The 15,472-nt window shown below is 38.5% G+C and overlaps 1 protein-coding gene across 1 annotated transcript; it reads right to left on the bottom strand.

Annotated features, from left to right (window-relative positions):
• Nucleotides 1-8,398: 8,398 nt before the first annotated feature.
• LOC120720242 (ceramide-1-phosphate transfer protein-like) lies at nucleotides 8,399-15,008 on the bottom strand. The gene is made up of 6 exons (XM_040009889.1): nucleotides 14,743-15,008; nucleotides 13,467-13,531; nucleotides 12,738-12,919; nucleotides 10,274-10,430; nucleotides 9,844-10,040; nucleotides 8,399-9,748 (listed from the first exon to the last, which is right to left on the bottom strand). The coding sequence occupies exons 1-6, from the start codon at nucleotides 14,849-14,851 to the stop codon at nucleotides 9,520-9,522; spliced, it is 939 nt and encodes a 312-aa protein (XP_039865823.1). The 5' UTR covers nucleotides 14,852-15,008; the 3' UTR covers nucleotides 8,399-9,519.
• Nucleotides 15,009-15,472: the final 464 nt, after the last annotated feature.

Genomic DNA, 15,472 nt, shown 5'->3' with positions numbered 1-15,472 from the left:
TCTCTCTCTGTTCCCTCTGCTCGTCTGATCACAATGGGAGGGAGGGCCTTTAGTTGCACTGCCCCTCGACTTTGGAATTCCCTACCCCCGGACCTCAGAAATATTAGCTCATTCTCTCTTTTTAAGTCCAACTTTAAAACTCATCTGTTTAAAATTGCCTATTCTTAAATTTCTGTATGTTTTAACTTTTATCTCTATTTTTATCATTGTGTATATTTCCAGTTTTTTATCTGTTGTACAGTGTCCTTGGGTGCTTTGAAAGGCGCTATTTAAATAAAATGTATTATTATTATTATTATTATTATTAGATAAAAACTACACTCAAATTACCAACCAGGTATTCTTTGAAGAGGATACTTGGGTCTTCATTCAGGTAAAGAGGTAGTGCCCTGAGGACACACTCTCTCTCCTTTTCAATAGTTTGCTTCTGTAGAGAGTGGCAGAGATACAGGAACAGAAAACAGAAATACTTTAGGATCACACAAACTCACATTATACGCAAAATGAATGAATGACAAAAACTGATCTTTAACATAAAAACATTCACTTATGGTTTAACCTGTAATTGAGAAATAAAATTGTACTTATGATTAGGTAATTTTAATTTTCCAAAGTTTTGAGTACCAAACTGTGTCTTGCTTAACATAAATGTAAGTACAATGAACACTGTGCAGCTACCATACACTAGCTGTGTATGTATGTGTACACATATACATACTTTACAACTAAAAATAATATAGAAAGACCTCATCAAAGCTATAATTTCACACAAACATTTACACAAAATGCTAATGAAGCCATTACAGCTTTTATTGTTATTTATCAAGATCCAAAAAATATTGATCACAGTGCATGTGAACTTATGAAGTATGTCAACTACGGACTCACATACACGAGTATTTAGAAACGGCCAAACAGTCTGCAGTCTATGAACTAACCTTAGCTAACGCCAGCTAACAATGTTAGCTCGGTGGCGAGTAGCCTTCATTAATAGTAATAAAAGTCACACATGAAAAAATGTGGACCTCAGCAAGTCCAGGAACTCAGCTTCCTGTAGACCATGAGGACACTTCACGTACTGCACTGGATACTTAGTCACTGGAAGGGAAGAGTTCATCATGAGTTCATCATGGTTAGATACCATATTTCTAAGATTTTCAGGGTCGAGTACAATAACCTCAGTTCTATCTGAATTTAAGTTCAGTTAGCGGCCATCCAGGTCTAAATGTCTTTAAGACATTCCTGCAGTTTAACTTACTGGTGTGTATTATCTGGCTTCATAGACAGATAAAGTTGGGTGTCTTTTGCATATCAGTGATAATGTATCCTATGCCTTCTTATTTTACAGCAGACACTGTCACTGTAAAATATCAGAATATTCCTGAGGGAGGAATCAGTTTGAGTTCAGATTGGGAGAGTATGAAATCTTCAGACTTTTTAACATAGATTAATTCTTTTAATGTTTCTGTGATTAAATAACAAGCTGTTAACCTTGTCGGAGAGCATATCAATCTGAGAGTCCTCCAGGATGCAGATTCTGAATTCAATATGCTTCTGAGTGGCACTGATCTGAGATTTGCCACAAGGCCGTGGTAGAAGAATGTCAGTCATTTTCATCTCATCTTTTCATTTTTCTGCCCAAACCTCCGTCTCTGATAATGGGCTGCATCAGCACAAACTAGGTTTTGGCATAATAATAACACTCTTTGTATTTACCAAGAGCGCGCAGAGAGAGGACTATGTGTAGAGATTTTTGCGAGTGACCTTCTTGCATATGCATTTCAAGTTCCTTTCTAAAGGTGCAAAATATATGCTGGAGAATATTTATGTTGGGCGGAACTTAAAAATCTGGTGTAACACTTTAAAAGTTACTTTGTGTTGTTGGCATTCACATGTAGACTCAGGGAAAAATATGTGTCCTCATTAGGACAGTGTTGGTATGTGGGACTATAGCCTACAGGTTTATATTTTTTAATTATAGAGTAATGAGAATGTAACGTAATGAGTATTGTAACAAATTACACTCTCCAGTGAGTAATTAAATAATAATGTGTTGCATTACTTTTAAGAAAAGTAATGTGTAGAGTGTAATACATTACTTTGAAAAAAATAATGAACCCCAACACTATTTAAATCAAGGGTGCAAACTGATTTTCTAACATCTGCAACTTGCAGTTCACTGCTAATTACACAGATATTAAACGTCAAAAAAGGGTGCTTGCTATGGTCACAGTTATTGCTGCGTGGAAGAAGCATCATCTACTCAAAGATGAGGAACAAACATGGAGCCAGCATGACAATCACAAAGAGAAATGGCTGCAGAACAGAGAGAGCAGAGCAGAGGGATGACATCACGGACTGTCCTAAAAATAATGAGCCCCTGTATGGACATCAGTCTGATCAATTAATTTATGTTATGTTATGTTAGCTTTAAAAACATGTGAAAAAAGTATTTAGTTCAGTTCTGTTTTATTTATATGGGTCCAAATCAAAGTGCTGTTATTACACTCCTGCGAAACTGTGATCATTTCAGGACCATGGACAGCGCATGAGTGTTTGACTGTGCCTCTTGGGATGATCTGATATTGTCGTGTTGGTGTTGTTCCTGGAACAACATAGGCTGTATCCCAATTCAGGGTCTGCAGCCTTAAAGGCCGCATTTTAAGGCCAATTACGTCACAGCGACGCGACAAAGGCTGTCCCAATTCAAGGGCTGCTCGAAATGCGGCTAGCTAATTGTTATTTACTAGCTAATCTTAAATGACTGTTCAGTACAGAAGTGAAGCCCAATAATCATGATTTCACAGTCCTGTGGTCTCAGCCTCAGATACTTATCAAATCAAAGCTCATGTAGAAACAAACAAACAAATTAACAAAAGATTTTCTCCTTCATTTCTGTCAAACAAAGCTGTATGACACGTTTCCAGCTGTTAGTGTCATGGCTGCTAGGCAACCTGGGCAGCGCGATGGAGGCTAGACCGTCCCATTTCACAAGCCTCTCACTTCCGGCCTTAGCGGTCTTTGAGTACGCGGCCCTTGTGGACCGTTAAGGCTGCGTACTTTAAGGCTGCAGACCCTGAATTGGGACAGCCATAGTAAATGTTGTTCCAGGATCAACATTGCAAGCGACCAATCACATTCTTGTGATGTTATTCTTTGGCGCGCCAAGCCATTCGTGCATTTATGAAATTCCAATGTTGCAAGGACAATATCAGTTCTGCTTAAAGGGTTAGGGTTAGGGTCAGGGTCCATTGATCGGCGGACAGAGGCAGTTTCTCGCAGCTTAAGTACAGTTTTTTGTTTTACTGCGTTTTTTTCCAAAGTCACAAAAGTATGACGTCACAACATTCTGATTGGTCACTTGCAATGTTGATCCTATGTTGATCTGGGAACTGGCAGTAAGAGATAATCAAAAGTATCGAGATTTAATTGAGGGATGATACTGCACCAGAAATGTTGAAGGGTGGTGTGTATATTAACGTTCAAGGCATATTGTTATGAGGTGGAAGTATGTTCATATTGTGTTTGGGCTACATTGTGTGCATTGTAAAGGTAATTGCAATACATACTAAGAATAAGAGTAATTTAGGAATGCAGGATTAATGTATATTTTGCGGACTTTTAAAAATGAACAGTTGTTTCCATGTCAAAATGTTTGCAACTCAAGTTCTTTGCCGATACACTGGTAAAAGAAATGTTGACAGTGGCAAGTGTTAAATGGTTACTGCTGTGCTGTTGCAAAAAAACTGAAAGCTGTTTTATTGTTAGACCATATGTTGGCATGTTTTATTAAAGTTTTATTTGGGATGTTGATATAATTTTGTTTAATTGCTAATATCAATGGACTATATTTTTATTAAAATTATTACATAAATTTTTTTAATTGTAATTAAAAGTGGGCACTTCCCTTTGCATTGTTAAAGTTGTGTTACTGGACTGACCCTAAGCAATCATTGCAAATAGCAACTTTGCTATTCATTTCAGACACTTTAAAGAAAAAGAACTCCACAGACCTTACTAGCATCACATGTGCATAACTCAAGTGTCATCTTATCAATGTGTTATGTGATCTTCAATGTTTTTTCTTCTATTTCTGGCAGATACAGACATTTAATTTAAAGTCTTGATGTTGCTTCTGTCTACATACTGTTAGTTACTAACCCTAATGAGCTGTTGTGTTTTGTTTCGGACTGGATTTACACAAATGCTCACTGAATGTGTTGGCAATAAAGGAATTTAAAAAAGATAAGTTGGATGTACTTAATTCATTTGTGTGGAACCTGTTGACAAAATAGATTTATGTAAAACTAATTAGTAAAGCATAAGGTGGCTGAAAATATAATATTTGAATTAATCTAACTTAAATTTAACATTTTACTGCCACAAATAAGAAATGTGTTTAAGTAACTAATCTAAACGATCTAACCTGTAAATACATAATTTATGTTCATACAACATAACTTGATTTAGTCTTAAATATCTCTTGTTAATCCTGAATAGTTTTTTAAAATTAGATGACTTAAAGATTTTTGCTTTAAACTAACACAACGCAATTTCGTCGAACCTGTTGACAAAATAATTTTAATTAAAGTCAACGTTTCATTTTTTTGAGTGTAGGAAAGCTACAATATCAAGGCTTAATGCAGAATTTTCTGTACGTTTTTGTCCTTGACAGGTTAAACCACAATAAATAGCAATAGCATACACGTTGTGTGTGTGTAGTCCTCTGCCTCTTATAACTCTAGTGATTTTCCTGCAGTTTGAAATCTCATGTGATCTTGTTAATTTCATTAGTCCAGCAACTAACCACTCTTACTAGATTGTATCAGGTCATCTCAACAAGAACAAATTAAGTTGTTGAATTTCGTACAGATCCTACATGATTTAATTACGTTCAAGATAGAAACATGAAAATTTTGTGTTCAAATTACAAGGTAGACTTTTTTAATGTAACAACCACCCAATTTACTTTTTTCGGTATACCAAAAAAACGTAGAGGCGGCTGTTCAACTTGACTGAGATGGATGCCTTCCTGAAACCACGATCCAAAGCGTGCAAGACTGAAATCCCGTGCAGTGTCGCGAGAATTAACATTGCTATATCATTGACTTACTTCACTCAAACATGATATGAACAATTCTTATCTATCCGCTCTGCATATTATGTAGTTTTTACACTATATAGTTACACTTAACTTTAAACCATGAGGCAATTGTGTTAAATACACGCAAGGTGCTTACGTAAATCCAAGAGCTGGCCAATCCCTTTTTTTTTAGTGTAGCTACAAATAATCATGTGCAGTTCCACGAGATTATTAAAAGACAAAAAGAAAACATATTACTGATACAGAAATCGTTTTCTATACAAGATCGCTGCAAAAAGTGCTGCCTTAGCTAATGCAGTGGCGGAGCGGGGGGGTGGCTTACTGGGCTTAAGGCCGGGTTGTTTTTTCAGAAGCCTGGCGTCTTTTGGAGTGTAATTTTTTCATAGTTAGATGCCTGGCTGACAACTGTATAAAACAAAAACTACACACAATATTCGAAGCACATAGTGCACACTGTGGGAATTTACGACTGTGCATAAATCCCCCCCTAATATTGGTATGATCCGAGCTCAGGCACTAAGCGACTGAGCGAGGGGGCGGGGGCAGCTGCTGCCTGCGAGTGCGCTGTTGGAGAAATGCAGCCAGGCAGACAGAGGAGAACGGAAGTTTGACCAGGTACCAAAGCAAATCATTCGTACTGTACAAATAATGTAAATATGACGGTGCATCACGAAAGATTGATGTCAAACTGATCGCTTGACCCATATTACGTTACTTGCTCTTCAAGTGAATCAACAAATGGCGAAATGAAAAGCCGAACAACAACAATGTTGTTTCTTTAGAGAGTCTTAGCTTACATGTGTGTTTATTTCATATTTTCAGTTGTTTCCCTCCACGGCTAAATAAATCGGTTTCAGTAATGCACTGATATACAAGAATGGACATAAGGAGCTTCTTTCAAAGAAAAAACTCAGGTAGTATTTTATATATTATGGTTTGTATGTTGTTCAGTATATATCTATGCAAAACAAGAGGAATTTCAATACACAGCAGGATATTGACAGTTTAAACTAGATATTTACACTTTAGGGAAAACACAAGAATATTTTTTTACTGTAGAACATCAATTTAAAGTAAACTTGTTTTGGATAAATAAATATTGAAATATCTTTTGAATTAGTTAAAGAGAGAAAGAGCTGTCTATTGTTTTATCACTTTCATCAAATTTAGGAGTACATATACACTAAGTTTATTGTTAATTAATAAGAAACTCCAGACGATTCCCTTCTGAGCTGAAGAAGCTTCTGATAGGTTAGTAGAGTCCATGTGAGTAAACTGGTGGCACACCTGTGGATGCATATAAGGCAAAACACAGAGTCTGTTTCTGTGACATGGGAAAATCAAGAGATGTCAACCACAACACCAGGAAAAGAACTGTGGAGCTCCATAAGTGTGGCTCAATTTTGAATACAATTTGGTGCCATTTACAATTAAGAAATACAGATAGTTTCTCTCTTTACTCTTAAAGTTAACAAATGTGTTTTTTATATTTATCAAGCTAAAAAATAAACATTTAGTCTGATTTGATGTTACAATTAAAAAAGTGTTTTTATCTGAAGAGTTTGTAAATATCTGGTTTCAACTGTATATTTGATGATTGTCAGCGCAAAGAGGGAGAGAGAGGAACAGAGGGGGAGAGAGAGAATGACGACAGAACAGAGATGAACAAGAGCAGGTGAGACACACATGTTAGTCAAATGGTTGTTTACCAAAAGTATCACCGTATCATAGGTACTCATGTATCTTCTAGTGTTTCTTTTTAGGTTTGTTATTTTTCAAATTCTACATTTATTAAGTTATGCAGGCTTGTTTGCACAACAAGGCTAAATAATTATATAAACTTTTCTCAATCTAAATATTGTACTTTGGTAGAAGTAAAAAATAAGTGTAGTGCAGGTCTATGATGATTTTTAGTGCTACTATCATCTAGTTTTGATTCTGGGTCTGTCTTGGTTAAATCCTAAGTACTCCTGATTTTGAACTGGAATTAAAACAGGACTACATCCTGTTTTAATTCCGGATCAGTTCTGGGTCTGGTTGGATTGGGATTTAGTCCGCATGTCTTGATACAGCCCCAACTTTGTTCTGCCTTGCTGCTTAATTAAAAAACTAGTTTAAGGTGTCCTGCATATGTGATACATATTTTTCCCTATATGAAGTCATTCTTTTTTGAGCAAAAAAACAACAAAACAGAGCCTATTAATCTCTGTTTTACTCTCTCATTCTAGTCTAAACAACAGTGTCTCAGTAACTTTCCACTAGAGATGGTCCCCACTTATCTGCATTTTCCAAAGCAAGCGTGAGCGAGAGTCTGCAGCTTTCTACTCCCCAAGGACACATGGTCTAATGCCTTTATTTTTCAGGGCTCTGTCCACTCAATACTACACTATATAACTTTATTAACAAAAAGCATAGCATTATTGAGGCACTGCAAATTATTTAATTCCAACAGTCCCTCCTTTGATCTGCCCCATGGCAGATCAACACTATTAAAAGCCATCAAGCATCATCATGTCTGCTCATGTCCGATCCCCAATAGCCCTGTTTACCAATAATCCTCGGATAGACCACAAATTACCCAAATAGCTGTAAGTATGAATAAGGAAACCCTAATAAACCTAATACACACTTTCCTGTTCTGGTGTCTTGGGTAAACCACGGCCTGAAGCATGCCCTGGGGTCCTGCCCTCCTTTTCAGGCTGTTTGTGACCATTGCTGCTGCTGCTGCTCACAGTGCTGTCCATCCTGGCTCTGGCCCCAGTTGGGGCAGTCCTCTCTCCAGGGCAGTCCTCTCTCCAGTGTCCATGCTCACTGAGGTGAAACCTGCATCGTGTTCTGTATTTTGTCCGTTCTGTATAACTTGTATATTTTATAGTGAAATGCCATCTTGCCATCATCTTAGTGGTAGCAATGAAAAGCAGTTAAGCATTGATAATCAAACAAGGGGAAAAAACGCTGGCTTTCAAATAGCTTTCTGTTAATGCTTGTAATAAAAGTATTTCAGTTAGAGCACTAACAAAATTCTCCAAACAAAACATTCTAAACTTCAGGCCCATAGTTGTCTGCAGTTTTTTGTGACCTTTTGAATGAATGTTAAACATAAACCATTGCAGCTTCTTCAGTCTGTTAAAAAGCCTTGACCCTGGAATACGAACCTTTTACCAGTCATGGAAAGCTTTATTACATTTGTGTAAATTATTGTCAACAATAACTCTAATGAAACTTTGAAATTCTGAGTTCTTTCTTTTGATATTATTGTAGCATCCCCAGTTGAAAAGATGGTCTCTCAAACTGATGGTTCACAATCCTTTTATTAAACAGCCGTGTATGTGAACACACCGTAAGAGCTACAACAGAATAAAAGACTATTAGTAAATCAAACAGTGTGTTACCTTTAACTTATTCATTAATCACAAATTAATTCTCCTTACCTTACATAACAAATAACACTAAAACTTGTAAATTATTGCATATAACAGGGAAATTGTTGCATCGCTGCCTAAACATGACGAGGTACGTTAGCGCCCTCTAGTGGGTAAAAACTTAGCCTTTATGCTTAGTAGCGGTCAGCAGCTATATGCTCCGTAAAACAACAAAATACATATCTACAGGACAAACTGTTACAAACCTTGTTCCCTCATCAACCAGGTGCTAAGAAACTGCTTTCAACTCAGTGTTGCACCTTAATAGCCGTTCTTTTTCCCCATTCCCGTCCATTAACCATAGAGCACACCTTCTCTCTGTGCATTAAAACTCGCGCTTCTGCTATATGGTTTACGCCACTTGATTTACGGCACCTTGTCGCTCTGTGACTTTCAAAATAAAAGCATCCGCTCCAACAATATAATAGTCACTCATAACTTTACAAAACACTTTACAAAATATTAATGAGGTCATTTACAATTATTGCCATCTTCATGCTCCTCCTCAGCGAATAACCTTTTTTCATTTGTTCATACAAACCTCTGTTCCTCATGTGTGAAAAAAGGGAAAAAAATCGACATAATTTTATGTTCCAAATAAACCAAAGATTGAAAAATCCTAAACATGTCCAGAGTCAGAATAGTCTGTAGAATCCTCTCTGAATTTGTGAGGTGAAAGTTTTGTTTTGTTCCTGATGTTTCCAGTTTTTTCTTAGTTTGACTGCTCACATCCATGGGTCCGTTGTGTTTTAAGCCAATCCATGATCTTCGTTTAAACCTAATCCATCATGCTCAAACCTAACCAAGTAGATCTACAATTGCTAAACCTTATAGTAGTGGTAGTAGTAGTAGTAGTCTCAAAGTTAGTTTCACACTTTACATTCTTCTCTCAGAAAAATGAGAAAATTCTTGTAATGAAAAAATAGGATTAAATAAGATTAAGATTAAATATTGTGACTGTCTCACAAACTGCCGTGAGACTGAGTTGGCTGGTCAGGGCAGATCCAGCATGTCTCGCTCGGCCAGAAGCTGCTGAGTTCGTGTGTGCACCAGCATCAGGGCGTCGATGATGATGCGCAGGATGGGCGTAGCCTCCTGCTGGTTCTGCACACACACCAGCTGCAGAAAGTACTGTCTGTCGGGAAGGGCGAGGAAGACAAATTCTGCTGCCTGCCGGAGCACCCAGGGGTGGTGTGGGGCCAGCGCCACCTTGTAGGCATCCCTGAACGGATAATAGTATGTATGTTAGTCAATTTTTACTCTAAACATGAGAGTTTGAGTCTGTCTGAGTACTTAAAAACAGACTGGTGGGGTTACCTGCTCAGCTCCCCCGGCGTTTTGTATTGTCCGTTTTCATCCGGTCCTTCAGCCAAACCCTCCAACATTAGCTTCAGCCAGAGGAGGGAACGGTGCAGCCGGAGCAGTGTCCTGCAGCCTGAGTCTGTGCGGTACGAGAAGTTAACCATATCCGCTCTCAACTCCGCCTCCATCATGGATCTAACAGAACGATACGCCTCCAGAGAAAAATAAAACCAAAAATGACAGTGTCACAGTGTGATGCCAGGATTTTGTGAACTTTGGCCTCACTATTTCTTCAGGAATGTCTTTGTTACCATTTAAAAACATCAACAATAAACCAAAATGTTAAAAAAAAACAAACAAGAAAATTCACATTTCTTTTTTGGCAGGTATACTAGAACATGGTTTGTGTTAGATGAAAATTTCACACAGTAATCCTCAAACTCACCCCTGTTTTTAATCCAAATGCTTCTGGGGTTTGTAGTCCAGTGGGTTTCCCATTAGCCTCTGCACTGTGTCTGAGTGACAGCTCTCGAATCAGCACAACCTTTTCTTGCACCTTCTGAGAGAAGAAACTGACCATCGGCCCAAGCGACTCCATGAACCTGAGGGGAAAAACATTGATGAGACCCTTCTGTGAAGATAACACGAGTGCTGTGAGAATCAGCTTTCACAGATTTTAGTATTTTTTTAAACTTTTTGTTTTTCCCTGCATCGTCATTTTTAATTTTGGACCTTGGTTTTATGTTAAATTAGTCAATCAAGAGCACATACCTAGAAAACATGCCCCTGTGGGACCACAGTGGGTAGCTGTGGGTAAACTCTGGGGCTGTGTGGGTAAGACAACCCAACACTTGTCCAATGCACCCCCCAATGGGTGTGCCCGCACTGGGCTTGCCCATAGAAAACATGTGGTGAGTTAAAGCTAACATGTTTTGTCTGATTGATTTTTAAACCCAGAAATGTTACATTTATTAGCATAAAATCAGATAGATGGACAGATAGATAGATACTGTCACCAATGGTGGATACTCACATGAAGCATGGCCAAAGTTTTAAACAATGACATCAGCACAAGTAGCTGCCGTAAGCCAAAATCTCAAACTGCTCTAAACACTTGTTTTCTGTGGGATTTCCTTAAATGATCACTTGTGAGCCTTGACGCCACACCCGCAATAAACTTTTCACATTACAGGGAGTGCAGAATTATTAGGCAAATGAGTATTTTGTCCACATCATCCTCTTCATGCATGTTGTCTTACTCCAAGCTGTATAGGCTCGAAAGCCTACTACCAATTAAGCATATTAGGTGATGTGGATCTCTGTAATGAGAAGGGGTGTGGTCTAATGACATCAACACCCTATATCAGGTGTGCATAATTATTAGGCAACGTCCTTTCCTTTGGCAAAATAGGTCAAAAGAAGGACTTGACAGGCTCAGAAAAGTCAAAAATAGTGAGATATCTTGCAGAGGGATGCAGCAGTCTCAAAATTGCAAAGCTTCTGAAGCGTGATCATCGAACAATCAAGCGTTTCATTCAAAATAGTCAACAGGGTCGCAAGAAGCGTGTGGAAAAACCAAGGCGCCAAATAACTGCCCATGAACTGAGAGAAGTCAAGCGTGCAGCTTCCAAGATGCCACTTGCCACCAGTTTGGCCATATTTCAGAGCTGCAACATCACTGGAGTGCCCAAAAGCACAAGGTGTGCAATACTCAGAGACATGGCCAAGGTAAGAAAGGCTGAAAGACGACCACCACTGAACAAGACACACAAGCTGAAACGTCAAGACTGGGCCAAGAAACCTCTCAAGACTGGTTTTTCTAAGGTTTTATGGACTGATGAAATGAGAGTGAGTCTTGATGGGTCAGATGGATGGGCCCGTGGCTGGATTGGTAAAGGCAGAGAGCTCCAGTCCGACTCAGACGCCAGCAAGGTGGAGGTGGAGTACTGGTTTGGGCTGGTATCATCAAAGATGAGCTTGTGGGGCCTTTTCGGGTTGAGGATGGAGTCAAGCTCAACTCCCAGTCCTACTGCCAGTTTCTGGAAGACACCTTCTTCAAGCAGTGGTACAGGAAGAAGTCTGCATCCTTCCAGAAAAACATGATTTTCATGCAGGACAATGCTCCATCACACGCGTCCAAGTACTCCACAGCGTGGCTGGCAAGAAAGGGTATAAAAGAAGAAAAACTAATGACATGGCCTCCTTGTTCACCTGATCTGAACCCCATTGAGAACCTGTGGTCCATCATCAAATGTGAGATTTACAAGGAGGGAAAACAGTACACCTCTCTGAACAGTGTCTGGGAGGCTGTGGTTGCTGCTGCACGCAATGTTGATGGTGAACAGATCAAAACACTGACAGAATCCATGGATGGCAGGCTTTTGAGTGTCCTTGCAAAGAAAGGTGGCTATATTGGTCGCTGATTTGTTTTTGTTTTGTTTTTGAATGTCAGAAATGTATTTTTGTGAATGTGGAGATGTTATATTGGTTTCACTGGTAAAAATAAATAATTGAAATGGGTATATATTTGTTTTTTGTTAAGTTGCCTAATAATTATGCACAGTAATAGTCACCTGCACACACAGATATCCCCCTAAAATAGCTAAAACTAAAAACAAACTAAAAACTACTTCCAAAAACATTCAGCTTTGATATTAATGAGTTTTTTGGGTTCATTGAGAACATGGTTGTTGTTCAATAATAACGTTATTCCTCAAAAATACAACTTGCCTAATAATTCTGCACTCCCTATATACTGTGATATAGCTCTATTTTTATTTTGCCTGGGTGGCAGCTCTACGCTTCCGTACTAAAAGGCCTAAAGTAAAACAAAAAGGACACTTTTTTCAACTGTGAATCATGCAAAGTCAAAGAATAAGAGTAATAATACTGTCGAGCTGTTTGTGTACTTCAGCAGCTGGTCCCAGCTCTTCAGATATGGCTCCAGCAGGATGTCTTTGTCGTTTGCCAGGCTGGATTTCAGGTACAGCAGCAGATGTGAAGCCTGAAATGACTGGCCGGGGCACTCCTTTACGAGGGACAGGGCTCCATCTGGCTCCGCCCACTGCTCAGGGGCCCATGGAGGCTCCGGCTAAAAGAGAGAAACTTTTTTTTACTAAACAACAAGATAGTTACTGTTATCATGATCATGTTAGTTTCTCTTCTTCATTTCTAGTCTCTTCATGATAGACTTTGTATTTGCTTTCACATGTCCTTAGTCAGTTTTAATAATTTAATTAAAAAATATAGCATTATATATATTATTAAATATCATTCAAACCGTTCTAGTTTAACTAAAACTATTAACTTTAGGTGAAGTATTGACTAATTTTATGTCCAAACATTTTGTTGAAGAGATATTAATCGAAACTCTCCTATGGCAGGCTGTACTTTCCAGCAGTACCAGTTTGTACTGCATGATGGTGCAGCAAGTCATTTTTAGCTTTATTTCACCAGGTAGGTCTTAAAACAGACATTGGTATTCATACAGGTGTTCTGGAAAAACAAAACAACAGTCCTCTAAGAAAAATTTGATTGGATCACTCAGAAGAGCTTTTTAAAGGTTTAGATTTTTTGTGAACATTACAGGTTTTTATTTATTGTGCAACTTACATGTATATAAGTGGAATTAATCTTACCTTCTGGTGGTAAAAACTCAAACATGGCTGCCAGGGGCTGCCACAGTCCCGGACTCCACCCTGGGCTGAAACAAACAGATGACAAACCAACCAAACAAAACTCTGGTTAGACAAATAAGATGCAAACCTCATCAGCTGTGACTCATAATAATTGCAGAGTTAATATATTAAATGATTGCATTTGGTAATAAAGTTGGTTAAAAAGAAGCAATGTTCAGTTAACATTATTAACTTTAGGATTTCTGGTAATGTAGTTTTGATTTTAGAGTTCATCATATGTTTATCAAATTTTATGTTTGTTAAAATAAAAATATAAAAGTAGCTAGTGCAGTACTTCCAAACTCTAAAAATCTAATGTGCGTTATTCTTACTTTTTTTTTTAAATTTATTTTGGGACTTGTAGAGTAGCTCTGTTATTTATACTGGGCTTTTATACAGCCCGACTTACACGATGAGCTCACTTTGTTTTGACTGGCCAAATTCTGGAAGCCTGCTGAGGGGCAGCTGAAGTCCGTTGAAGTCTAGTTTTCTCTCTGTCCACACTTTTTCTAAGTAGCAGGGTATTTTAGGCTGATAAAAAGCTAGGAAGACAGCTTTACCGGATAAAATTGTAAGTTAACATGAGCTTATCTGTAGAACATGTTATCATAACAAGTGAGTTAAGGTTAGCTTGCTAGGGTTAGGGGGTACCTTAACTCACTTGCTAACATTGATGCTAAAATTACTTTATGAAGCCTTACTAATGTGATTATTTACTGAGGGTTATTTTTTTCCCCATAAAAAGTAAGCCAGGCAGGGGTTTATCAGATCAGTGATTCTGGCTGATATCAGCAAACATTAGCTTACCTGATATTATTTGATACCAATAATATCAGGTAAGCACTTACTGACTAACCTTAGCTTGCTTGCTAATGCAAATGATACAAAAACAAAGCAACAAAACCAAACACAAACTATCTCGAGCCTCCCTAAAAACTCACCTTCACCTGATTGGCCAACTTCTGGAAACCTGTTGAGGGGAAGCACCCAGTGCTTTGTAAACTTAAACAGAGTCTAGGAGTGAATTTTTGCTTCCCGAGGTTGAATTTATATACTTTCAACTCAATATTTGAAACTTTGACCATATAAAATGTATGGTCTTTCATATATCTGTATCTAGTTATTTATGACAGAATAAGCAGAATAGATCATCTTTAAGTGTCTTAACACTACTTTGTTACAGTCTATGGTAGAAAATAACTGAGAGTTGGAACCAACAGTGACGAAGGAAACTCACGCAGCCAGAAAGAGCTGATGAAGAGGAGCAGAGCCAACATGGCCGACAGCAGCACGTAACGAAGCAGCGGTGTCCGTCTGAGGAAAACCATGGTGACCAAAACACACATACACGCACACACACACACACACACACACACACACACACAATCAGCCAAACCACACAGATTTGCCTGGGATCCTCACTTTTTTCTCACACAAATTAAAACACGCACACATCATCTACCGTTACTTCATACCATGCTCTCACTATTAGTCACTCTCTCGGGATCAAAGGTCGCTCACTCCCACAGGTGTAAACACACGGGGACAACCTTTGCTCCTGACCTTCTTTGTGTAGCAGCTTATCTTAGCCCATTTTATCTTAACCGCATGTCATCCGCAGAGCTTTGCTGACTGAAACCTGCACTGATCAGACCTCACAGAGACAGTTTTTTTTATACACTGATTGGATCTTTTTGTAACAAAACAAAACAAAACAAAAAAAAACAACATCAACGCTGACCAGGTGATATTTGTGCTTCAGACTGTGTATCTCGGAAGCTGCAGAGGAAGCTGGTGGTTCTCAATGTCTTTTACGGCGATTATACTCACCGTTCTTGCCCTTGGTACAACAGTGCTGTATGGCAGTTCCAAATGGATGTGGTTGTGTGATGACATCACTGCTTGTGCCCAAAGCAACCAATGTGGTGGGTATAATGTGGCCCACATTTAATCTTCAAAAAGCTGTT

The sequence above is a fragment of the Simochromis diagramma genome, unplaced genomic scaffold (assembly GCF_900408965.1).
Source record: "Simochromis diagramma unplaced genomic scaffold, fSimDia1.1 OVJJ01000566.1, whole genome shotgun sequence".
NCBI lineage: Eukaryota > Metazoa > Chordata > Actinopteri > Cichliformes > Cichlidae > Simochromis > Simochromis diagramma.
This window is presented reverse-complemented; position numbering and strand designations above follow the sequence as displayed.

Coding starts and splice junctions, on each gene's coding strand:
- LOC120720242 (XM_040009889.1), bottom strand. CDS start 14,851: ATGTGTGTTTTGGTCACCATGGTTTTCCTCAGACGGACACCGCTGCTT. Junction 13,532..14,742: donor CATCAGCTCTTTCTGGCTGC/GTGAGTTTCCTT, acceptor TGTTTGTTTCAG/CCCAGGGTGGAGTCCGGGAC. Junction 10,431..12,737: donor AGCTGGGACCAGCTGCTGAA/GTACACAAACAG, acceptor TTTTCCCCTCAG/GTTCATGGAGTCGCTTGGGC.